Source organism: Lepus europaeus, chromosome 20, assembly GCF_033115175.1.
Source record: "Lepus europaeus isolate LE1 chromosome 20, mLepTim1.pri, whole genome shotgun sequence".
NCBI classification, from domain to species: domain Eukaryota; kingdom Metazoa; phylum Chordata; class Mammalia; order Lagomorpha; family Leporidae; genus Lepus; species Lepus europaeus.
In genome coordinates, this window is record NC_084846.1 from 10,886,384 (window position 1) to 10,912,274 (window position 25,891).

The window sequence follows — 25,891 nt, forward strand, 5'->3', positions numbered from 1 at the left end:
CCAGCAGCTTCTTGACCCTCATGTGGACAGTGTGCCTCTGGCCCCCAATCCGCAGGCGGTAGGAGAGCCATCCTGGAGCCTCTGCACCTCTATCCCTGCTGGTTACCTTCGAGGGGATCCCCACTTCCGGGGAGCTGAAATGCTGAGAGGGCCTGGCCTGGGAGAAGCCATGAATGGACAGAGATACCCCAAACGAGAGCAGAGGAAGAGTGATCCTGGTGTATATCAGGGTCCCACCCACTGTCATTATGGAGCAGTCGTTATGCAGCCATGTGTTCGGGGATAAAGAGGGCGGGAACTTCCCGACTGACTCCTCCCTCTGAGCTGCTCAGGGTCCCAGTCTGACCTTTATGGATCTGTGTCCAGGCACAGGCAGATCATCAATGCTGCAGTGCTGAAAGTGAGAATAAAAAAAGGAGCTTGTGTGTCTCCAACATCAGTAACTAACTGAAGTCATAAGCAGGGTTGAGATTTCTGAAGTCTCATCCGTTTCTCAGGGGGGCCTTTAGTGCTTACTGTCTGTTGGACATTCTTTGTAGTCTCCTCCTCAGATTTTACAGTTTCTGGTACAGGTTCTGCCTCTTGCTTTGACTGATCCACTGGGACAGGCTTTTCTCCAGACTTTTGCTGCACAAATTTGGGTGGAAACTTTTGTCTAAGGTCTACGAGCAAAGCATCCACACGTTGTCTCTGAAAAATGGAGCTTGGTTCTTCTTTCTTTTTGGCTTTGGGTTTGACTTTATCCTGCTCTTCATGATCTTTGAAGTGCCACCAATACCCTTTGGAAGGATGGTATCTACAATATGACATAGCTTTGTCAAAAGCTGACTGGATGCCATGACTGCAGTAAGCACTCTGGAGTTTATAACTGATCCCAAGTCTGGTGCCTGATAGATAACTCCAGCAATGATATAATAATCAGCTAGTGGGATAACTTGAGATGGGGACTGCCGCTGTTGCTTCCTAATGATAAAAAGAATGGGTTCTAAAAAAAAAAAAAGAATTGGTTCTTGGGCATGTAAAAGAATGTATTCAACTCCAACCATCTGATTTAAGTGTTCTAATGTTAATCTCTGCATTTTGACCACTTCATTATTACATGTTCTGTCATAGAAGGGGTTACTTCTCTCTGAAAAGTAATCCAGGACACTACCACTGTTCAAAATGGGGATCCAAGAGCTGTCAACCCAAGAGATTCCCAGCAGATTATCTCGGATGTCCACCGCCGCCATAGTTCTTAACCACCCCCTCAGGTTCCTCTTCCGGCGCCACCTGTTAACTATTTTAACAGTAGGCGATTGTGAGACTATCACTTACATAAGAGCCCTAAAGTTAAATATATGTGTGATTTGATCAGAACACAATACTGTTTAGGATTAAACCAAAAGCATCAAACTGGACTTGCTTGCTAAAGAGCTTTCAAAATCACATGACCCTGGGAAAGCATTTTGGTTGGTTCTTTTTTTTAACCTTTTTTTTATTTGATAGGTAGAGTTATAGACAGTGAGAGAGGAAGAGAGAAAGGTCTTCCTTCCATTGGTTCACTCCCCAAATGGCCTCTATGGCTGGTGCTGCGCTGATCCAAAGCCAGGAGCCAGGTGCTTCTTCCTGGTCTCCCATGTGGGTGCAGAGGCCCAAGCACTTGGGCCATCCTCCACTGCTCTCCCGGGCCACAGCAGAGAGCTGGACTGGAAGAGGAGCAACCTGGACTAGAACCCAGTGCCCATATGGGATGCTGGCGACGCAGGTGGAGGATTAACCAAGTGAACCCTGGTGCCGGCCCCTGGTTGATTCTTGTTCAATTCATGGATATTCACTTAATTCCAACTCAATAATCTACCATGCCGTACCAAATATGATACCAATCACATAAACACACATGTAGACATAACATAAAGCACACATGCATATACATTTATTAAAATACAGATGAATATAACTATGTTATAGTTCTGATTTCAGCCCTGAGGTAGCACCCACCATGTCCCATCCAGCCCAGTGCTGCTCAGCAGAGAATGAATCTATAATTCCCTTTCTTCACTCATTAGGCACATCTCCCTCTTGGTGTCCAAGTCTCCAATCACCTGATTCCCCTGCAGGAGCACTGGACTTTTGGGATGCCTGCATTGTATATCAGAGAGCACCAGGGTTCAGTTCTAGACTCCCCTGCTACTTCCAGCTACTGTGATGGTTCAAGTACTTGGGTTGCTGACACCCACATGTGAGATCTAACTTGACTTCCGAGTGTCCTGGCTTCAGCCTGGCCAAGGACTTGGTGGTGTGGGCATTTGCTGAACAAACCAGTGGAAGGGAAATCTCTATCTGTCCTATATCTGTCTGCCTGCCTATGATCTATGATTTATTTACATATCTATCTATTATCTTTCTATATTTGTCTTTATCTCTCTCTCTTTCCCTTTCAGATAAACGAAGAAAAACCAATTAGTCAATAAAAGGGAGAAAATGATTGTACCTGAATTGAGCTCCTTTTATTTGTTCATGAAGGCTTTCAATCTCGGACTTCCAGGTGACCATTCACACTTACTTCATGCCAAGGGAAACCAATTTAACCAGCATGTGTCATATCCACTTGTAGCCCAATCCCTAGGGCCAAGGGTGAAAAGACCATGGCACCAACAAGGCCCACAAGGTCATGGCTTCTGCAAATTTGCCTGCTTGTGTGTGCATCTGCTTCATGATATCAAAGCAGTGTTCACAGCTGGGGTACCAGGGCTTCACATTCCAAAGTTCACCTATTTCAAGGTGACCAGAACTCGATCAATGGATGAAATTTGGAGTTTATTCATGTCGGGGCTGGCACTGTGGAGTAACAGGTAAAGCCATCGCCTGCAGTGCCGGCATCCCATATGGGCACCAGTTCAAGTCCTGGCTGTTCCTCTTCAGATCCAGCTCTCTGCTATGGCCTGGGAAAGCAGTGGAAGATGGCCCAAGTTCCTGGGCCTCTGCACCCACGTGAGAGACCCAGAGGAAGCTCCTGGCTCCTGGCTTCAGATCGGCGCAGCTCTCATCATTGTGGCTATTAGAAGAGTGAACCAGTGGATGGAAGATCTCTCTCTCTCTCTCTCTCTCTCTCTCTGTGTGTCTCTCTGTAACTCTGCCTTTCAAGCAAATAAATAAATAAATATTTTTAAAAGAAGTGATTCATGTCACATCATTGGATTCCTTTTAAAAATTAGTAATTATAATGGTGGTTATCAAAGTCTAGGCTGGGAACAAGGGTGAAGGGATGGGGAAAGCTGGAATCATAGATGATAAATTATAGTTAGAGAGAAGGAAGAAATTCTGAGGTTCTATTACATAGTAGTGTGCCTATAGTTAATGTTTGTGTCATGTTGTGAAATACTGGAAGACTAATTTTGGACATTTTCACCATGAAGAAATGCACCAAATTTGAGGACATAAATATGGTTACCACGACTGGATATTACACAATGGCAGCTATTGACATATCACATAATTGCCCCCAAAATCTGTGCAATTTTGATGTCTCTGATTAAGTTTTCAACATTTAAAATGTTAGTAAGTTGAAACAAGCCATACTCACACAGCATAGTGAAAACTCAATGAGATGCAGGAGGCTCATCATGCAGACGGTGGACTCTGTGTGGATACTTCAGAAGCAGCAGTGAGGGGACCTCATTCTTCAACATTCTTTGAACACATCCCCACCATTCTCCCTCCTGCTCATTGTCATCGCCTCACTTGCTTCTTCAGAGTCTTGATGTTAGGTAAGAACACCTACCCCAGGGCTTGTGCACAGGTTGACCCCCTGCAAGTCCTTCATTTCCAGATATCACCTGTGTCCCTTCATTTATGATCCATGGCATCCTGTTCTGGTCTTATCCAGGAACGTGCTAGAAATAACACCCTTCACTGATGCTGTGTTACGCCCAGTTTATTTTAGTTCATATCATTCATTTGTTTGTTGATATTCCTTCTCCATCATTAGAATGTAGGGAACTTTGCTTTTCAGCCTTGGAGATGTTGACTGCACAGTGCTGAGAACATGCTCAGAAATCAATTTCTACTGCTCAAGGGCAAGAAAAATTTCTTAGTAAGAGTCTGACATGTACAGGAACGTCAGTGAAATGCTAAGTAGAAAGGACAGCTTGCTCAGAGATGACAGTACAAGAGTCCCCTATTTGGGACCAGATCTATACACACACTGTAGAGATCAATTTTCAGCCTGTAAAATAGAAATTGTAGCATTTCAATTCTGTGAGCAATGGACATAAATATGGTTACCATGACTGGATATTACACAATGACAGTTATTGACATATAACATAGTTGCCCCCACAAATCTTTGCAATTTTGATGCATCTGATTGAAAGTTTTCAACATTTAAAATGTTAGTAAATTGAAACAATCCACACTCACACAGCATAGTAAGTATTTCTAGGAAATGTAGTCATGTTGTTATCTCTTTCCAAGTAGTGAACTCAAGCAAAGGGAACCAAGGAATGATACAGGAATTTCAGAATTCCTTTTGGGATTCTCTGCAGTCCCTCATATTTGGGCTCTTCCTCTCAATGTACCTGGTCCTGTGGCTTGGAACCTGCTCATCTTCCTGGCCATCCTCTCAGACCCCCACCTCCACACACCCACGTACTTCTTCCTCTCCAACCTGTCCTTGGCGGACGTCTGCTTCACCTCCACCACTGTCCCCAAGATGCTGGTGAACATCCAGAAACAGAGAAAAACCATCACCTATGATGGATGCATCACCAAAACATTCTTCTACCTTCTTTTTGTAGGGATGGACACCTTCCTTCTGATTGTGATGGCCTGTGACTGCCTGCACTACATGATCATCATGAACCCCCGCACCCTGTTTGCATCTTGTTCTCATTTGCTGGATCATCAGTGTCCTGTATGCCTTGTTACACAGCTTAATGGTGCTGAAATTGTCCTGTGCAAACCTGGAAGTGACGCATTGTTTCTGTGAACTGAATCACGTGGTCTATAGCACCTGCTTTGAAGCATTTCTTTTTTTTTTTATTTTTGACAGGCAGAGTGGACAGTGAGAGAGAGACAGAGAGAAAGGTCTTCCTTTTGCCGTTGGTTCACCCTCCAATGGCCGCCGCGGTAGGCGCGCTGCGGCCGGCGCACCGCGCTGATCCGATGGCAGGAGCCAGGTGCTTCTCCTGGTCTCCCATGGGGTGCAGAGCCCAAGCACTTGGGCCATCCTCCACTGCACTCCCTGGCCACAGCAGAGAGCTGGCCTGGAAGAGGGGCAACCGGGACAGGATCGGTGCCCCGACCGGGACTAGAACCCGGTGTGCTGGTGCCGCAAGGCGGAGGATTAGCCTAGTGAGCCGCGGCACAGGCCTGAAGCATTTCTTAATGATCTGTTTCTGTATTTTGCATCTGTGCTGCCGGGTGGAGGTCCCCGGGCTGGGATCCTTACTCCTACTCTAAGATCGTGGCCTCCATCTGTACAATGTCATCAGCTCAGGGGAAGCAGTAAAACATTTTCCACCTGTGCCTCTCACCTCTCCATCATCTCCTTATGTTACTGCACAGGACTAGTTGTGCATCTTAGCTCTGCTGTTACCCAAAACCCGCACTCAACTGCAATGGCCTCAGTGATGTACACTGTGGTCACCCCCATGCTGAGCCCCTTCATCTACAGTCTGAGAAATGAATACATAAAGAGGGCTCTGAAAAGTACTTTTGATGGGAAACCATAAAAGGGTTAATTGTCTTGGGCCAAAGAAGTGCCAAGGATTACAAGGATGAAACCTCACAGTCCATAATACTTAGTCTTGGATCTGACTGTGAAAACAGAATGTTTTCTTATGTTTATGTACTAGATCTTCCATTTAGTGGATATGAAAACCTCAATATAGTTTGGGCAACTCACTTCCTAAGATTTCTGTTGTCTTTAGTATCCGCAGCTTTTCCCTTTGATATTTTCCTACTTTCCCAAAGTGAATCCTAACATGGAATGAGAGATTTTTGCCCTCTGTCCACATATGCCCCATTATCTCTGCTGAGAAAGCCTACTACAAACAGCTGTCTATAGCAGAGATCACCAATGCTTGCTTTCAGCTGGCCAACCAGATGGTGAAATGTGACCCTCGCCACGGTAAACACATGGCTTGAAAACAGAATTTTTTCCTATGTTTATTTAGTAGAGTTTCCATTTTGTGGATATGAGCCCCCTAAATACAGTTTCAGAAACTCACTAAGCTTTCTGTTGTCTTTAGTATCCACAGCTTTTCCCTTTGATGTTTTCCTACTTTCCCAAAGTGAATCCTAACATGGAACCAGAAATTTTTGGAAATTACCATTTGTCTCATGAGACAGTAAGGATATCTTAGGAATAATTTTTCCTATCTGAGAAATACATGAGAAGCCATTGTTCTCTGAAAGCCATAGCATGAGACACAATGTTTGCAAAGGTAGTGTATGCTGAATCTGTTGGGGGTATTTCTTGGAAACATGGATTATTTTATTTAAAATAATACAAACTCTATGAGTTAGATCAGGGAAAACATATGATGTCTGTCTTTTGGGGACTGGCTTATTCCAATGAGTATAATGATTTCCAGTTGCATCCATTTTGTTGCAAAAGACAGAATTTCATCTTTTTTTTTACAGCTGAGTAGTACTCCATAATGTATATATACCATAATTTTTTTATCCAGTGATGGACATCTTAGTTGATTCCATATCTTAGCTGTTGTGAATTGAAAGTAGATCTCATAAAAATTAAGAATGGGGATGAGAAAGGGAGGAGGAAGAAGGGTTGGAGCATGGGTGAGAGGGAAGGTATGGTGGAAAGAATCACTATGTTCCTAAATCAGTATATATGAAATACGTGAAACTTGTATGACTTAAATGAATTTTTAAAAATAATACAAATGGATTAGATGAAAAGGGCAGAGTCCTTAAACTGCATAACCTACCCAGATGGATACATATGAAACAAAATATCAGAATAAAAACATAAAAAATTAAGAAGGCTAATGTTAAAAGAAGGGTGAGGAGAATATCCTAGCAGATCAAGAGGCCACAGAAGGTGGCCCCGAAGGTTAAGCTGTCATTTAGCACACCAGCATCCCATATAGGAGCCCTAGTTCAAACCTGGCTACTCTATTCCTGACCCAGCTTCCTGCTGATGAACTTAGCGGATGATGACCCAATGGCTTGGCTCTCTGCCACCCATGTGGGAAACACAGATGGATTTCCAGGCTCTTGACTTCAGTCTGGCCCAACCCCAGATGTTGCAGACATTTGGGAAGTGAACCAGCAGATGGAAGATTTATTCTCTCTCTCTCTCTCTCTCTTTCTCTCTCTCTCTCTCTGTCTCATTTTCAAACAAAGAGCAATAAATAGAAACAACAAAACAGAACCATTTAAAATACATTAAAGAATAAAAGGCCCTGAACCATTAAAAATATAAAAACAGCTGTCCACCTATAAAAAGACACGAGGGCAAGTTGCACACATGTGAATTTCTGAAAAGAGAAGTACATATGAAACCATGAGGGTAATTTAAACAGGGTGTAGACAAAATGGAACTAAAAGATAAGTGTATTATACTGCAAAAAAGTTTGAAATCCATGCATAGTTTTTTTGTAATACACATTTTAATGAAAACCCTTAGGATTGAAGACCCCTAGGATTCTACCTGACTTTCTGAATGGGTGCAGAAAACAGATCAGTGGTTTCCAAGAGTTAATGGGAAAGAGGGCTGGACATAGCAGCCCAGGGTCTGTTAGAGGGTGTAAGTCTTCTGTAGAATACCACAATGGCGGTCATGTGTCTCTATGTATTTATCTAAGCCCACTGAATGCACATGCCCCGATAGTAGTGGCCTTTGATCTTAGCAACGCATCAAGACAGGTTCAACTGTAGAAACACACCATTCAAGTGGGCATGTGGGAACTGGGAGAAGCTAGCCATGCATGGGAGCAAGCACTGTTTGTCAATATTTTTCCCAGTGCTGCTATGGATCTAACACTGCTCTAAAAACTAAAGGGTTAGAAACTAAAACAAAGGTTTCTTTGTAAGAACATCCCACCTATAACCCCAGCCCCTTATCCTACACTCTGGGAAGCTGGTTGCCCTTGAAGCCTCGCTGAGCCCATATTCCTTCTGTCAAATCAGAGCTTGCATTTGAACAAGATCCCCAAGAGATACAGACTTTACTGAAGTTGGGGAAGTCAACATAGAATAAGGTTTGTCCCCTCTCCACTGCTGGCATTTGTGCTGGATAAACACTTTGGGGATGTTGAAACCAAGCCCCCTATTCAAAACCTTGAGAACAGATGCTACACATCTTCAGGTCCCAGTCTCCTGGCCTCCTGCCCACATCTTAACGTGGCCTTGCCAAGCCATTAGATGGCAAATCAACCACTTGCTAAACTTAACTCACAGATCTGGGAAGTGGTACAACCAGCCCTACAAGGTTCCAATCACCACACTCAAGAAGTCATTTGTTTCTCCAATAAATAACAGCTTGACAGTTGGTATTGTCTTGAGAGTTTCTTTTTCTGAAAATTTCATGTCCAGAGAAGAAAGGAATTAACACTGTATGTAGCCCCCAAACTAACTAAAGCCTTCTGGCCATCGTGAAAATTCCCTGAAGAATACCATCTTGCTGATCAACCAAAGGAAAGCCACAAGTACCATTAACCAATTGACAATTTGGACACAAATCAAATAGCCCCAACTTCACCCCAACAACTCAGGGAGCCCTGGAACTAAGCAAAAGCTGTGTAGCTCCTTGCTCTGCAAATGACAATAAATGCTTCCTTTCTTCTATCACTTTAAAGTCAGTGACTGACTTTGTGTATATTTGGCAAGCAGATCTCATTTTTTAAAGATCATATTTATTTAAGAGGCAGAGTTGTAGATGGAGAGAGGGAGACAAAGAGAATGGTCTTCCAATTACTGTGAACTCCCCCAAATGACCACAACAATCAGATCTGGGCTGATATGAAGCCAGGAGCCTGTAAAATTTTCTGGGTCTTCCACGTGGGTGCAGGGGCCCTAGCACTTGGATCATCTTATATTGCTTTTCTCAGGAATATTAGCAGGGAGCTGGATGGGAAGTGGAACAGCTAGGACTTGAACCGGTGCCCATATGATATGCTGGCATGACAGGGGGAGTCTTAACCTTCTATACCACAGCACCAGCATCCCACAGGTCCAGTTTTGGGAGTTCAACAGCAACTCCTCAAACCAGAATTGTTCCCCAAGTCCTGGCACCCACTAGGTGCTGGGAGGACCTTCGTAGATGTGATGGCCAAATTCCTCAGGATATTTCCCAATGTTTTGTCACAGAAAACTCACTCCTGGTCAAAAGAGCACAGGCCTGTGACCTCAGAGCAGGAGATATCTTGATGGAGCCCAATAGGAACCCATCCACTGCTTGGTTTGCAACTCAGGGCAGGTCTCTTAGCCCTTCAGAGCTGCTTCACTGCAAATACATCGCCAGATTCCACATAGCGCTGACCACACAGAATGGACTTTTATAGAAATTACATGAGAGAATCCTTACAATTGTTCCACTGAGGAAAAATGTTTTATGCCAAATGACAGCTAAATACATCTTCACTCATTTGAAAGGTAGAGTTATGACAGACAAAGGGAGAGAGAGAGAGAGCGAGAGAGAGAGAGAGAGCACTTTTCCATCTGCTGGTTCACTCCCCAAATGACCACGACAGCCAGAGCTGTGCCAATCTGAAGCCAGGGGTCAGGAGCTTCTTCCAGGTTTCTCATGTGGGTGCAGGAGCCTAAGCACTTGGGCCATCTTTCACTGCTTTCCCAGGCCATAGCCGAGAGCTGGATCAGAAGAGGAGCAGCCGGGACTTGAATCGGCACACATATGGGATGCTGGCACTGCAGGCAGTGGCTTTATCCTATAGGACACAGTGCCAGCCCCTCATTATTTTGCTGTTGTTGTTGTTTTTGAGAAAAGCACCATGAAGCCACAGACTATGGAACCTATGGCTTCCTATCAGGGGAATATTGCACCTGTGGCTTCCTATCAGGGGAATATGGCTCTCCTTGTTGGATAGGAGACAAGCTAGCAACGGTGAGTCTCCATTAGGAGACAGTGCTGTGATGTCCCTGGGGGTGTGGTTATGATAATTCATCTTAGTATTTGGAGAAACCTTAACTCAGGGTTGAGAAAAGACCTCTGGAAACAAAGAGACTTCATTGAGAAGTAGTAATAAAGATTGGATTCACCTGCTTTTAAACCTCAGCTCCTGGGAGCAGGAAAAATTAGTCTGTACACAAAGCAAAGTTCCACAGGGACCTGATGAGCTCGGGGGCTGGGGAAACCAGAGGGAAGGAGCTGTACAGCAGGGAGAAGACCCAGGGAGCTGTACACATCTCCTCTGCTCCAGCCCTTCAGAAGGTGCTACCACAAGCTTGAGAAGATGTGTTTGATAAAATGTTGGAGACCCAACTGAGGTGTGGGGAGTGAGGCTTCATCCCTTCCTGCTGTCTTATCTGGGGCCACAGCCTCATCTTCTCCAGCAGCAACATCCAAAAAGATATTCCTGCCACAGAGAGAGAGAGAGAGAGAGGTCTCATCCAGGTGAGCCCAAGGACTCGGCAGGTCCTGCAGGGGAGGTTCAGGGACCAGGAGAACTGACAAGGCTCACCCAAGAGCCAGCCCAACTCAGCCTGGAGCTGAGCAATCACTAGGTTTTTGTATTTTCCTGCTGGATTGATTCATTCACCGTCGTGGTTATTGATGGTTCTGGGAAGAGGGGCGTCCATGGAACTCAGCGAGTCAGGGAGACAGTTGACACCAAGTGGTGACAATGGAAACCTAACAATGACGGGTAGCACGAGATCAGGTGATCTCTGTAGAGCTACAAATCATTGTGGTGTGTGTGTGTGTACAGCCAAGTGAGGCTACTTGTCTCTTTGTTTTTAAGATGGGGTATATTTGCATATACTTCCACACTGGAAAGAATCAGACCAATGGGTTGTTTGCTAAACCTGCCTTCCAACAGCAGTGTGTGAGGTGCATATTCTGTAGCCCTCTTCCTTCAATCATAGGTATCAAGAGGAAACATAGGATTTGATAAGTAAAACCAGGTATACACGAATGTACCTGTGATCATTTCCTTACTGGGGCGTCTGGATGCATTTGTGGTTGGTTTGGTCACTTGCTTTCTCCCCTGTTCTTTATTCATGGGTTGCATTCCTTCAACTGTGACACCTGGAGTGTTTAGTACCTTTGCTGTATCTTGGTCAGTTCTTTTCTCTATGTCTAGTTACACTTCTGGGTGGTATGAAAATCTGTAAATTTTGTGTGGACAAGTCTGAGTTCAACTCTGGTGCCCTCATTGCTTTTAAAATATTCAAAATTCTCCTGCAGCATTTCAGCTGATAAGTTGCCTTTTCTACAGATTTCCACGTGGCTTTCACATCTCTGTTATTCTTTTTTGTGTGTTTGATTGATTGACCCATTTTGCAAGCTAGATTGCCTCTGGCCACCAGGTGGAGGGCATTTTTCAAAGTCATTTGAAAAAGGTTGCCTTCATAAACATATTGGACCTGCAGATTCTTATAGAAGAGGAAATAAGAAACTTAGATATCTGTAACTCAGTTATATATTATATTATGTATAATTCAATTATGTAGGATCTTCTTTTGTAGCTAGTTGTCTGATTAATATATATTATTTTATTATTGTTATATATTATACAGTCTTTTATATCTAGTTTTCTGAAATTTTGATGATTAATCCGAACAAATCACTAGACTATAACCATGTCAGTTCACTATTAATGACCCTTTTGATTTTGGTACACTGTTATCTTTTTAAAGATTTATTTATTTATTAGAAAGTTGGAGTTACACAGAGAGGAGAGGCAGAGAGAGAGAGAGAGAGAGAGAGAGAGAGAGAGAGAGGTCTTCCATCTGATGATTCACTCCCCAATTGGCTGCAAGCAGCAGAGTTCATTTGATCTGAAGCCAGAAGCCAGGAGCTTCTTTCGGGTCTCCCATGTGGGCCTCCTCCTACTGCTTTCCCAGGCCATAGCAGAGAGCTGGGTCAGAAGTGGGGCAGCTGGGTCTCGAACCAGCACCCATATGGGATGCCGGCGCTTCAGGCCAGGGTATTAACCCATTGTGCCACAGTGCCCATCCCTTCCCTGTTATTTTGAATACTCGCCCTTTCCCCTGGATTGATGCCCCTGCCCCTCAATTTGACTCACGTGTCCTCATTGGCTGTATGATTTTTTTCCATCTCCAATGCACATGGATTCTTCTCGCTTTGCGACAATGCCCAGGTCTCACAGCAAGTGCTGTGATTCGGGTCTTGAGTTCTAACACTGAGGACCACAGATGATGAAGTAAATTGTGCATCTGACACAAGGCCCTCAGGGATTTATTCCGTGAGAATCTTTTTCATTGTAAACGTGTAGAATTGCCCTTCCGTCTGCAGGATTTTGTGCAGGGACATCAGGGTAGGCTCTCCAATGCTGAAAAATGGCCAGAACCAGCCCAGTCCTGTGTGCCCATGAGATCTGTCACAACCGAGATTAGAATTCAAAAGCAAAGAATAACAAAGAAAAGATGCCACAGAAGAAAAGTAATAAAAGGGGACTGCCTCATCTGTAATCAGGCCGTATAAAGCCAAGGGGTCAAATAAATAGGACACACACACACAAGCAATTCTTCTGTTTTGTCTGAAAATGCCTACATTTGGTGTTTCTTGGTCCATTTTCTTTTAAAACGGTTGGTGTTCCTTTTGCTTGTTTCTTCATCCATGGAGTGTTTTCAACCTGTGAATGTCTTGACACCAAAAAGATGTTAGTGCTTTTTCCTTTGGGATAAATTCACTGAGTCTATTGTAAGTTTTGCTGAGTGTCAAGGAGACGTAATGAAGTTCTAACCCAGCTGTGGTCCAGGAGGCTTTTTCTCCTGTTCCCTCAAGATTCACCTGAGGCCGGTGCCATGGCTCAATAGGCTAATCCTCCACCTGTGGCGCCGGCACCCCAGGTTCTAGTCCTGGTCGAGGTGCCGGATTCTGTCCAGGTTGCTCCTCTTCCAATATAGCTCTCTGCTGTGGCCTGGGAGGGCAGTGGAGGATGGCCCAAGTCCTTGGGCCCTGCACCCACATGGGAGACCAGGAGGAAGCACCTGGCTCCTGGCTTCGGATCAGCATGATGTGCCGGCCGCAGCGGCCATTGGAGGGTGAACCAACGGCAAAGGAAGACCTTTCTCTCTGTCTCTCTCTCTCACTATCCACTCTGCCTGTCCAAAAAATAAAAAAAGATTCACCTGAGTGCCTTAGATATTTTTTTTCTCCTTTGAGACTCTTTTATCCACCTTTGGTGCTTACTGCACAGGTGATCAGCATTGTCGTCTGTTTCCTAAATGTTTTTTGATGGGCAGCATCAGGCCATATGGAATTCTTTATTTAGTGGAGCGTTAAGCTTGTGATTATAAAGTAAATTGAAAGTATTCCACTGTAAAAATTAAAAGAAAAATAAGAAAGGAAGGAAGAGCGAGGATGGGAGTGAGGGAGCGAGGGAGGGAGGGAAGGTAGAAAGTATCATTGTGCTCTTTTTTTATTTTTGACAGGCAGAGTGGACAGTGAGAGAGAGACAGAGAGAAAGGTCTTCCTTTTGCCGTTGGTTCACCCTCCAATGGCCACCGCGGTAGGCGCGCTGCGGCCGGCACACCGCGCTGATCTGATGGCAGGAGCCAGGTGCTTATCCTGGTCTTCCATGGGGTGCAGGGTCCAAGGACTTGGGCCATCCTCCACTGCACTCCCCAGCCACAGCAGAGAGCTGGCCTGGAAGAGGGGCAACCAGGACAGGATCGGTGCCCCGACCGGGACTAGAACCCGGTATGCCGGCGCCGCAAGGCGGAAGATTAGCCTAGTGAGCCGCGGCGCCGGCTCATTGTGCTCTTAAAGCTGTATTTGTAGAATATGTAAAACTTCTTCCCATTATAGCAACAAAAACATTTTAAAACTAAAAAGTGTAAGGTAATGCCAACAGGGCCCAGGGATCCACTCCTCTCTGACAGTGTGCTTGCTGTGAAGAGCATGGTGTTAACACAAGCCAGGGTCCTCACTGTGCTGCTACATGTGTGTGCATGTGTGTGTCTGTGTGTGTCCAAGGGGCAGGAGCAGGTGTACAAATAGGGCACCTGGGCTCAGTATATTCCAAAGGTGACTCCTAATGCAGAGGCCAGAACTCAAGTTCACGGGTGAATATGAGGGGGAGATCCAATCTCTTCTCAAGAGTTGTTGCTGCAGCCAATGAAACTCAGTGCAAGGTGCTGACACAACAGCAGCCCTGAGGGTTCCTGTGTGCTGAAGCTTGAGCATCAGTAGAGACACCTTCATTTTTAAAAAAGATTTATTTATTTGAGAGGCAGGGTTACAGAGAGAGAGAGAGCGAGAGAGCGAGCTTGCATCTACTGGTTCACACCCCAAATAGACCCAAAGGCTGGAGCGGGGCCAATCTGAATCCAGGAGCCAGGAGCTTCTTCTGGATCTCCCACAGGGGTGCCAGGGCCCAAAGACTTGGGTCATCTTCTACTGCTTCCCCACATGTATTAGCAGGGAGCTTGATTGGAAGAGGAGCAGCCAGCGCATGAACCGACACCCATATGGGATATCAGGGCCACAGGCAGATGCTTAGCCCACAATGCCACAGCACTGGCCCCATGCTGCAGTTTTCTATGGATGTTCAGAGAAGGCCTGCGGAAGAGGTGGCATTTGAATGGAAGCCTCAAGAAATACAAGATTGAGGGCCAGTACTGTGACACGGTATGCTAAGCCTTCGTCTGTGGCTCCAATATCCCATATGGGTGCCAGTTCAAGTCCCAGGTACTCAAATTCTGATCCAGCTCCCTGCTAATGGCCTGGGAAGCAGTAGAAGATGGCCCAATTCTTTGAGCCCTTGCACTCATGTGGGAACATTGTAAGAAGCTCCTGGCTCCTGGCTTCAGATTGGCCCAGCTCCAGCTGGCCATGTGGGGAGTGAACCAATGGATGGAAGATCTCTCTCTGTATATCTCCCTCTCACTGTCTGTAACTCTACCTTCCAAGTAAATAGATAAAATCTTTATTTAAAAAAGAGCTACAGTCTTTTTGTCCTATCTCATTCTTATCACATTCTTATTTTCTGCTTATCACTTTCCCCAACTGACATAGCACTAAGAAAATTCCAAGAATCCGTGGACAGAGGAAGCAAAAGATAAATTCATCCTGGAAAAAATACATTTTGAAATTCACATATCAGAAAGTTCATGAAATGCATTTTGTTTAAAAAATAATGTACATGAATCTCAACTTTCTTTGTCCTGGACATAAAGTTATATTTTGATTAATATTCCAGGAATCTTTTGAAGGATGCTCGTTGTGCTCTCTGCTTCGTTTTATGATAGAGACATGAGTCTTTCCACACAGTTTGCCTGTTGTCTAGACAGTAGAGTAAGGCCTACGTCTGATTCATCATCCACAACACCTGAAATGATTTCTCATGAAAATTACGCATCTTTGATAAAGTGTGAGAGCAAGACAGGAATGTCTAATCAGAGATGATATATAGGATGCCCTATGGGAGTCTGACACAAAGCAGGAAACTTGAGTTTCTGACTGTAGAATATAAATAGCAGAATTTACAACAGGAGACAAGTGCATGCTCATGCCATGCTTTTCTTTCCCTGTGTTTTGCAGTCACATAAAATGCATGGAACCAGGCAATGATACTCAACTTTCAGAATTCCTTCTCCTGGGATTCGCAGAGGACCCAGCACTGCAGCCCCTCATATGTGGGCTCTTCCTCTCAATGTACCTGGTCACTGTGGCTGGGAACCTGCTCATCATCCTGGCCATCCTCTCAGACCCCCACCTCCACACACCCATGTACTTCTTCCTCTCCAACCTGTCCTTGGTGGACGTCTGCTTCACCTCCACCACTGTCCCCAAGATGCTGGTGAACATCCAGACAAAGAGCAAAGCCATCAGCTATGCAGGCTGCATCACCCAGATGTTCTTTTTATTGCTTTTTGGTGGGTTAGATGATGTTCTCCTCACCGTGATGGCCTATGACAGGTTTGTGGCCATCTGTCATCCCCTGCTGTACACTGTCATCATGAACCCCCAGCTCTGTGTGCAGCTGGTTCTGCTGTCCTGGGTCATCAGTGCTTTGAATTCATTTTTGCACAGCCTAATGTTGCTGAGGCTGTCCTTCTGCACAGACCTGGAAATCCCCCACTTCTTCTGTGAGCTGGATCAGGTGGTCCACACTGCCTGCTCTGACACCTTTCTCAATGACATCCTCATCTATTTTGCATCTGTGCTGCTGGGTGTGGGTCCCCTGGCTGGGATCCTGTACTCCTACTCTAAGATCATCTCCTCCATCCGTGCCATCTCCTCAGCTCAGGGGAAGTATAAAGCATTCTCCACCTGTGCCTCTCACCTCGCCGTCGTCTCCTTATTCTATGGCACAGTCCTGGGTGTGTACCTCAGTTCTGCTGTTACCCAAAATACACATTCAACTTCAACAGCCTCACTGATGTACACTGTGGTCACCCCCATGCTGAACCCCTTCATCTACAGTCTGAGGAATAAAGATATTAAGAGGTCTTTGAAGAAGCTCTTCAGGAGGAAATCTGGAGATGTGTCAGTCGACCCGTGTCCGTAGATATGCCCAAGATTGCAGGGGTCAAATCAAGGTAGCCAGAAATTGTTCCTCTCTAATCAGATTAGACAGCAATGTAACTCAATGCTTCTGTTTATTTCCTGCAATGTCCATTCCTTTGACAACAATGTCTCAAATTTAATTCATTTTATCACTTTTCTACTTTCTATCATAGGTGACGTTTCCCCTTTTGATCATGTAGCTCCTTTAAATTCAGGAATCACTTTTTTTAAATGATTTATTTTATTTATCTGAAAGAGTTACAGAGAGAGGCAGAGAGAGAGAGAGCGAGAGAGAGAGAGAGAGATGTCATCCATCTGCTGGTTCACTCCCCAAATGGCTGCAATGGCTGGAGCTGAGCTGATTGAAAGCCAGGAGCAGGAGCTTATTCTAGGTCTCCCACATGGGTGCAGGGGCCCAAGCACTTAGGCCATCTTCTACTGCTTTCCCAGGCCATAGCAAAGAGCTTCATTGGAAGTGGAGCAGCTGGGACTTGAACCAGTGCCCATATGGCATGCATAGGGGCTTTAACCTGCAACACCACAGCACCAGCCCTAAGGGATCACTTCTATGTTCATGATCTTACGACTTCCAAGGGAGCTTGAACTCCATCTCAGTGGTGTGATTCAAGGTAAAACAATTTTCCTGCACAAAAATGCATCTGTTGTTTAGCTAGAAGGGAACTTAGTGCAATCGCACCTGACAAACCTTGTAGAAGAATTCAAATGCTGTCATGACATAGAGCATAAACTAGAAGCAGCAAATCAGTACAAGTCCCTGCAGCTTGTTTCCCTTCTATTATTGCATCAGTTGACTGTCCCTGTGCTTGAATCCATCCTAAAGTCTGATGATCTGATGCAATCACCCAGCAGAAGTGCAGGAGCTCTGCTGGTCTCATCCGAGTCTACATTTAGCCATGGTCTCTACATTACACTTCTTTTTTAAAATTTTTTAAAAATTTATGTTTTTGAATTTATTTTTTAAGGAATACAAATTTCATAAGTACAACTTTAGAAATATAGTTATTCTTCCTACAATCCCGCCCTCCCACCCATATTCCCAACTCTCCCCCTTGTCACTTTCCCCTCACAAGACCCTATCTCCATAAAGGTTCATTTTCTTTTTTTTCTTTTTTTTTGACAGGCAGAGTGGACAGTGAGAGAGAGAGACAGAGAGAAAGGTCTTCCTTTTGCCATTGGTTCACCCTCCAATGGCCGCCGCGGCTGGCATGCTGCGGCCAGCGCACCGTGCTGATCTGAAGGCAGGAGCCAGGTGCTTCTCCTGGTCTCCCATGGGGTGCAGGACCCAAGCACTTGGGCCATCCTCCACTGCATTCCCGGGCCATAGCAGAGCTGGACTGGAAGAGGGGCAACCAGGACAGAATCCAGCGCCCCGACCGGGACTAGAACCCAGTGTGCCGGCGCTACTAGACGGAGGATTAGCCTGTTGAGCCATGGCGCCGGCCAAGGTTCATTTTCAATTAACTTTGTACACAAAAGACCAATACCTTTTTTTAAAGATTTATTCATTTATTTGAAAGTCAGAGTTACACAAAGATAGGAGAGGGAGAGGGAGAGGGAGAGGGAGAGGGAGAGGGAGAGGGAGAGGGAGAGGGAGAGGGAGAGGGAGAGGAAGGGAGAGAGAGAGAGAGAGAGAGAGAGAGAGAGAGAGGTCTTCCATCTGCTGGTTCACTTCCCAATTGGCCACAACAGCTGAAGCTGTGCCAATCTGAAGCCAGGAGTCAGGAGCTTCTTCCCAGTCTCCCACATGAGTGCAGGGGCCCAAGGACTTGGGCCATCTTCTACTTTCTTCCCAGGCCATAGCAGAGATCCAGATCAGAAGTGGAGCAGCTTGGTCTCAAACCAGCACCCATATGGGATGTAGGCGCTTCAGGCCAGGGCATTAACCCACTGTGCCACAGCACCAGCCCCCAAAAGACTAACTCTATACTAAGTAAAGACTTCAACAATTTGCACACCCACACACAAAAACTGTTTGAGAACTGGTTTTACAATTAATTCTCATAGTACAACTCATTAAGGACAGAGGTCCTACATGGGGAGTAAGTGCACAGTGACTTCTGTTGTTGATTTAACAATTAGCACTCTTATTTATGATGTCAGTGATCGCCCGAGGTTCTTGTCATGAGCTGCCAAGGCTATGGAAGTCTTTTGAGTATTCTGTCAGTATTTAGACAGGGCCACAAGCAAAGTGGAAGTTCTCTCCTCAATTCAGAAAACTACATCCTTCTTTGATTGCCCCTTCTTTCCCCTGGGCTCTCACTCACAGAGATCCTTCATCTACATTATATTTCTAAGCCTCCTCTGGGATATTGTGGACAATCCTCATGCTTTCCATGTCTGGAACCCACTTATGATCAGTTTCTTTCATTTCTACATTGAGGTTTGTCTTTGAGTTTATGGAGGAGGGGAGGAAATGAATTGATCAGTGAGTACTACCTCATGTTAATTTCACTGCTTCTATCTCCATGTATCACACTCTTCCTTCTTCCCAATTTGAAAACATAAGTTGCACCCTTATTATGCGTGACCAGCCTTCTGTGTGTTGTATCCTACCCTGGCTTGTGTGGTGTTAGATTTGTTTCCATTTGACGCATTTATTGAACCATAATTGCAGACAATAATCTACAGCATTTTAGACTGTTTAATTGGTTGGATTCAAGATCCAAGCAAAAAATCAGATTAGGAGGGCTGGCAGTGTGGTGCAGCCAGTTAAGCTTCTGCTTGCAATGCCTGCATCCCATATCAGAGTTCTGGCTCTTGTCCTAGATGCTCTGCTTCCCATCCAGCTTCCTGCTAATGCACCTTGGAAGCAGCAGACTATGGCCCAATTCTTGGGCCACTGACACCACACCCACGTGGGAGATCCTGGCTCCTGGCTTCAGCTTGGCCCAGACCTGGCCATTGCAGCCGCTTGGAGAATGAGGCAATATATGGAAGATATCTCTTTATCTCTCTCTCTCTCTCTCTCTCTATATATATATATATATATATATATATATATATATACATATATATACTATATATGTATATATATGTGTGTGTCTCCTCTTTGACATTCTGCCTTTCAAAAAATAAATCTTTAGAAGTTCAACTACATGTTCCCATTTGTATGTAATTCCAGACAGTTCTCAGTGAAGTTGAACTTTTTGATTGTGTAGTTATTAAAAATTTAATCTCCCTGAACCTCAGATTCCTCTTTGCTGATTATGATGTGAGATTATAAGCCTTCCTTTAGACAGATGTTATTAGTAACAAATTGTCAACAAAAATAAAGTTGATGAAGAGGTAAAACAGCACTTATTTGGTAAAACAAGAATTGCAAGTTGGGCACACAGAAATCAAAGCAACCCTCAACAGTGTCCTGTAAGGCAAATGCAGAAGTTGTTTATGGGATTTCCACAGTAGTTGCTTTAGGAGGTGGCTTAGTAACTGGGCAGAATCCTGAACTGCAAACACATTCAGATTGGTTAGTCAATTAGGGTGCTTCCCACTGAGAGATGTTGAAGACTGGTAGCTATGACCACATGGTTTATTCAAATCTATTGGAATATCATTTGGTTTCCTTTTTAAAAATTGTATTTATTTAAAATTGTTTAGGGTAAACAAAATCATGTATTTCCTATATACAGATTTAGGAACATTGCGATACGTCCCACCCTGCCCTGCCTCCCGCCCATGCTCCCACCTTCTTACTCCTCCTTCCTCTCATGATTTCCACAATGATCTACTTACCTCTTAGCAGTGAAAAGCAGTCCTTTACTTCTCTCTCCATAACTCTGCCTCTTAAATAAATAGCTCACTTTCTGGGGAATTTTAGATCCAAGCCCCTGGATGCATTTTTTATAGAAAGCTTTTATTTAATAAATATAAATTTCATAAGTACAACTTTTGGATTATAGCAGTTTCCCCCCCATAACCACCCTCCCAGCCACAAACCATCCCACCTCCTACTCCCTCTCCTACCCATTCTTCATTAAGACTCATTTTAATTATCTTTATATACAGAAGATCAACTCTATACTAAGTAAATATTTCAACACTTTGCACCTACATGGAAACACAAAGTATAAAATACTGGTTGAAGACTAGTTTTACCATAAATTCTCATAGTATGAAACATTAAGGACATGGGGAGCAATTGACTCCTGTTGTTGATTTAACAATTGACACTCTTATTTATGATGTCAGTGATCACCCGAGGCTCTTGTCATGAGCTTCCAAGGCTATGGAAGCCTCTTGAGTCCACAAACTCCATTATTATATAAACAGGGCCATAATCAAAGTGGAAGTCCTTTCCTTCCTTCAGAGAAAGGTACCTCCTTGTTTGAAGACCCCTTCTTTCCACCGGGATTTCACTCAGAGATCTTTCATTTAGGTCATTTTTTGACACAATGTCTTGGCTTTCCATGCCTGAAATGCTCTCATGGGCTTTTTAGCCAGATGCGAATGCCTTAGGGGCTGATTCTGAGGCCAGAGTGCTGTTAAGAGCATTTGTCATTCTATGAGTCTGCTGTGTGTATTTCTTCCCATGTTGGATAGTTCTCTCCTTTTTAATTCTAGCAATTATTATTAGCAGACACTGGTCTTAATTATGTGATCTGTTTGACAATTAATCCTATCTACCAAGTGGAAGGAAATCCTCCTGCAGTGCCCTTTCCAGTAGGCAGAAGTCACCAGGCTGGAGGTTCTGATGTTTGGTGTCCTAGCCTGCTGGGCTCACACTGTGGAAAGACTGTTTTACCAGCATCTAATTTTTGCCTGTCTCCTTAATTATTTCTTTATGATATAGGAGAATGTCTCATTTAACCCACTGCAAGACCTCATGAGAATTTGTTGTTGCTGTGAAATGCGGATGTCTAAGAATCTGAAGCTATTTTTGGAACTCCTATTAACAACATCCTTAAAAATGTATCTCCAAGGAGGTTAAGCACCAGTTGTTACTGAACAATGCTTTCCATGAAGTTTAACAAGTCAGCATAAGTTTCATGAGGGGTCAGTGTTGAGACACAGCAGAATAAGTTACTGCTTGTGACACCAGCATCCCACACTGGAGTGCCAGTTTGAGACTTGCTACTCCACTTCCGATCCAACTTCCTGCTAACTGGCCATGGGAAGGAACAGATGATGGCCCAAACACTTGGACTCCTGCCACTCATGTGGGAGGCCCAGATGGAGTTCTGGGCTCCTGAATTCAGCCTGGCCTGGATCCAGCCTTTGAGGTCAATTGAGGATTGAACCAGAAGAGGGATGATATTTCTCTCTATCTCTGCACCAGGCCATGGGAGGGGTGGGGGCAGAGATTGAAAGCCTTGGTCACTGGGGAAAGATTTGCAGTTAGGCAGGCAGGGTGAGTCTGATGCTCTATTTCAAGACCTGTAGGATGTCGAGGGTTACCATAATGACAATGAATTTTGAATTTCAATGTTGCTAGAAGAGGGTATTTTGAATATTCTCATCATAAAAACAATATTATCCTGTATCAAAACTGCATTCTACCCATAAATGTGTACATCGTCTATGTGCATTTGCTGTGTACAGTGAAGCTGACATCTTTCATTTGATTGTTTTAGCTCTTTCTTACATTCCTGCAGACCTGTGGGCTTTTTACTTTTCACCCATTGAACTCTTCATTTAGGGGGGCATTAAGCCTTTGACTATAAGGGGTAAGTAAAAAGGTGTTATCTCAAGGATGTAAAAAATGGAAAAATAAAACTTAGAAAAGTTGGTCCAATCAATATTGAATCCGTGCAGGGAAAACAACCCCGATATTTCCTGTAAAAATGTCTCGATGTGTTGCTCACTGTGGATTTCCCGTGTGAGTATTTAGTTGATTATTGTTGTTCCCCCACACACACATGGAGGAGTCTTGGCACCAGAAGGACATCTTCTTTCTTTCCTTAAAGGCTGTTTGTGTCCTCTGCTGGCTGCTGCTGGTCTCTGAAGCCATCCTGGGAGTTGGAAGGGTGCCAGGGCCAGGAGCTTGTTCTTCCTCAGAGTCTCTCAGGAGCTACCTGAGCTTGTTAGTGCTTTCCCCACTGGGGGCCGCTGAATTTCCCGCTTTTGGCTCAGGGAGTATTTATTTTTAATTTATGCAAACACAAGCAGATTGTGACCCAAGGGCACACAGGCTGGGGAGTGTCACAGCCTGGAATTTTGGATACTGTTTGTACATCCTCTTGGAGAAAGAACATTTGACAGTATGGCATGCCTGGAACATGTTGTTGTGACTGGGGTGCGAAGAACACTGGATCAGCCCCAGGAGGCCATGGCATGTGGTGTGTGTGTGTGCCTGTGTGTGGTTGTGCACGTGTGTATGTGTGTGCACATATATGGATTGCATGTGTAGGTGGGTGTGTACGTGTGTACATGTGTGTATACGTGTGTGTGTGTGTGTGTGTACTCAGCAGTGAGATCATATTTCAGAGAAACTGGACCTGAGCTAAATGGGAGGGCACCTCAAGATGTCCATGGAAAAATAGAATTAAAAGATGGCTTAATTTTGGTGCAAAAAGCCTTGGAATCCAGGCCTAGTTTTCAAATACTGTGCATTTTTTTTAAAAAAAAAAAAAAGGTTTTTCCTTATATTCACCTCCTTTCCTGTTTATTTGAAGGGCAGAGGGACAGAGACAAAGAGAGAATCTTCCATCCACTGGTTCACTTCCCCAGTGCCTGCATCAGGTTCTGGGACAGGCAGAAGCCTGGAGCGCCATCTGAGTCTCCCCCATGTGTGGTAGCAACACAAACACTGGATCCCTCATCTGCTGCCTCCCAGGGTGTGCAACTGCAGGGAGCTGGATTGGCCTCAGATCCTGGATGCACACCCAGGGACTCTCCTGGAGGATGTGGGTTCTCAACCAACATCTGAATGTCTGCACCACTCGCCCAGTCCCTGGCTATGCATTCTTCATAGAGCTTTTGGAAGAACTCTCAATGCACAGATTTCAACTGTAATTGCCCCGAAGTAGATTTAACTCCTAATTCCATTTCCTCCGAAGTTCCCGAGTGGGCTTTTGTGTGTTGAGGGAAGAGATTAGGGCTCAGAGGAAGGGGCCCTGAACTCCATGTCCTCCCAGACAGAGGTCAGAACATGGGGGAACAGACAGAGCTGGGGAGGAGGAGATGCCATCCATCCCTGGGCACTTTTACAGCTGGGTTTACATCAGGTGCAAGGCAGCGATAGCTGCACCCAGAGGCTCCTGGTGTCTTCAGGTCTGAGCAGCGATGAGGACTCCTTGTTTGTCACCACTCTGTGACCCCCTCTCTCGTCACTCTGCCTCCCACCCACCCCACCCCAGAACAGCTGCTTCCTTGTCATCCTGGAACAACCAGAACCAGCACCCATGTGGGAGGCCTGGCGTGAGTTCTGGGATCCTGACCGAGACCTGGCCCAGCTCCCTCTGCTGAGAGCCTCTGGGGAGTCAACCAGTGGTGGAAGATTGACGTCAGTGCTGGATGAAGGCTGAGAGTAGGACACGGATTCCTTATTGGAGATGGCCTAGGGACTTCCTGCAGGGAGCAGATTTTAGACCTATAGGGATGCAGGCACTTACTGGGGAAATAAATTGTGGCATTTCTGCCAGGTTAATATTACACAATTGTGCTATTTTTCTTTTCTTTTTCTGTTAGCCAAACGCAGCCCTGGAATGGGACTCAGATAATTGAATCTCTTCTTCAGGGACTCTGAGGACCCAACTCTGCAGCCTCTATTATTTGGTCTCTTCCTCTCCATGTACCTGGTCACTGTGGCTGGGAACCTGCTCATTGTCCTGGCCATCCTCTCAGACCCCCACCTCCACACACCCATGTACTTCCTCTCCAACCTGTCATTCCTATGATATCTGTCTAACATCCACCATTGTCCCCAAGATGCTGGTGAACTTCCAGGTGCAGAGCAAAGCCATCACCCATGCAGATGTACTTCTTCATACTGTTTGTTGGGTTGGATGACTTCCTTCTGGTTATGATGGCCTATGACAGGTTTGTGGCCATCTGTCGCCCCCTGCACTACTTGGTCATCATGAACCCCCAGCTCTGTGTGCAGCTGGTCTGGGTGTTCTGGGTCATCAGTGTCCTGAAATCCTTGTCTCACAGCCTACTGGTGCTGTGGCTGTCCTTCTACACACGCCTGGAAATCCCCCACTTCTTCTGTGAGCTGAACCAGGTGAACCAGGTTGCCTGCTCTGACACCTTCTTTAATGATTTCATTTTGTATTTTGCATCTGTGCTGCTGGTTGGAGGGCCCCTGGGTGGGATCCTTTACTCCTGCTCCAGGATTGTCTCCTCTGTCTGTGCAATTTCATCAACTCGAAGGAAATATAAATCATTTCCACCTGTGCCTCTCACCTCTCCATTGTCTCTTTATTTTATTGTACTGGACTGGGAGTTTACCTTAGCTCTGCTGTTACCCAAGACTCATGCTCTACTGCAACAGCCTCGGTGATGTACACCGTGGTCACCCCCATGCTGAACCCTTTCATCTACAGCCTGAAGAATGAGGATATAAAGAGGTCCCAAAAAAATCTTTGGGAGAGAAACCATAAATGGGAAATTATCTTGGGAATGAAAAATTGCTGACAATTGCCAAGGTCAAGCCTCAGAGGCAGAACTTATTACCCATGGATCTGCTTGTGAAAATACTTTATCTTATTTGCTGGAGTTTCCTTTCCATGGATTTCAATCACTGCACATTGTAAGAAACCCACTCACTGAGCTTTCTGTTCTCAGTGGCCCACGGTCTGTGACTCTGCTAGTTTCCTACTTTTCCAAAACTACTCCTAACATGATCCGAAAGATTTGGAAATTCCCATTTGTTCTGTGGGACAGTGAGGATATCTTGGGAATAATTTTCCTACCTGACACATGTTGTCCTGAGAAGTGTTTCTTTTAACTGAAAAAGAAAGTCACGTGTTTTACCTCTCCAACAGATAGACTACACATGGCAACTAAGTTTGTTTGCCTACTTTGTAGTCAGGAAAATCCTGAAACCACTTGTTTTTTGTTTTCTGTCCATCATTCCTGTCCATTGTCAGCACTTTAAAGTCCTTTCCAGTTAATGCAAAATTTAACACATTTGTGTGTTTTCTAACTTCTCATTGGAGACTATCCCCGTATGTAGGATCCAGTTTCTATTTCAGCTCCAAGAACAGAGTCTACCACTAACATCCACAGATAACTACTTCCCGATTTTTCTTTTGTAGCTATGTT

The 25,891-nt window shown here is 44.8% G+C and overlaps 1 protein-coding gene and 2 pseudogenes across 1 annotated transcript; 2 read left to right on the forward strand and 1 right to left on the reverse strand.

Moving 5' to 3' along the window:
* Positions 1-547: 547 nt before the first annotated feature.
* LOC133749622 (mediator of RNA polymerase II transcription subunit 6-like) lies at positions 548-1,245 on the reverse strand (annotated as a pseudogene).
* Positions 1,246-15,710: 14,465 nt separating this feature from the next.
* LOC133749290 (olfactory receptor 7A17-like) lies at positions 15,711-16,667 on the forward strand. Its single transcript, XM_062178495.1, has one exon. It carries the CDS (start codon positions 15,711-15,713, stop codon positions 16,665-16,667), a length of 957 nt encoding a protein of 318 aa, XP_062034479.1.
* Positions 16,668-16,669: 2 nt separating this feature from the next.
* On the forward strand, positions 16,670-25,261 carry LOC133749291 (olfactory receptor 7A17-like; annotated as a pseudogene).
* Positions 25,262-25,891: the final 630 nt, after the last annotated feature.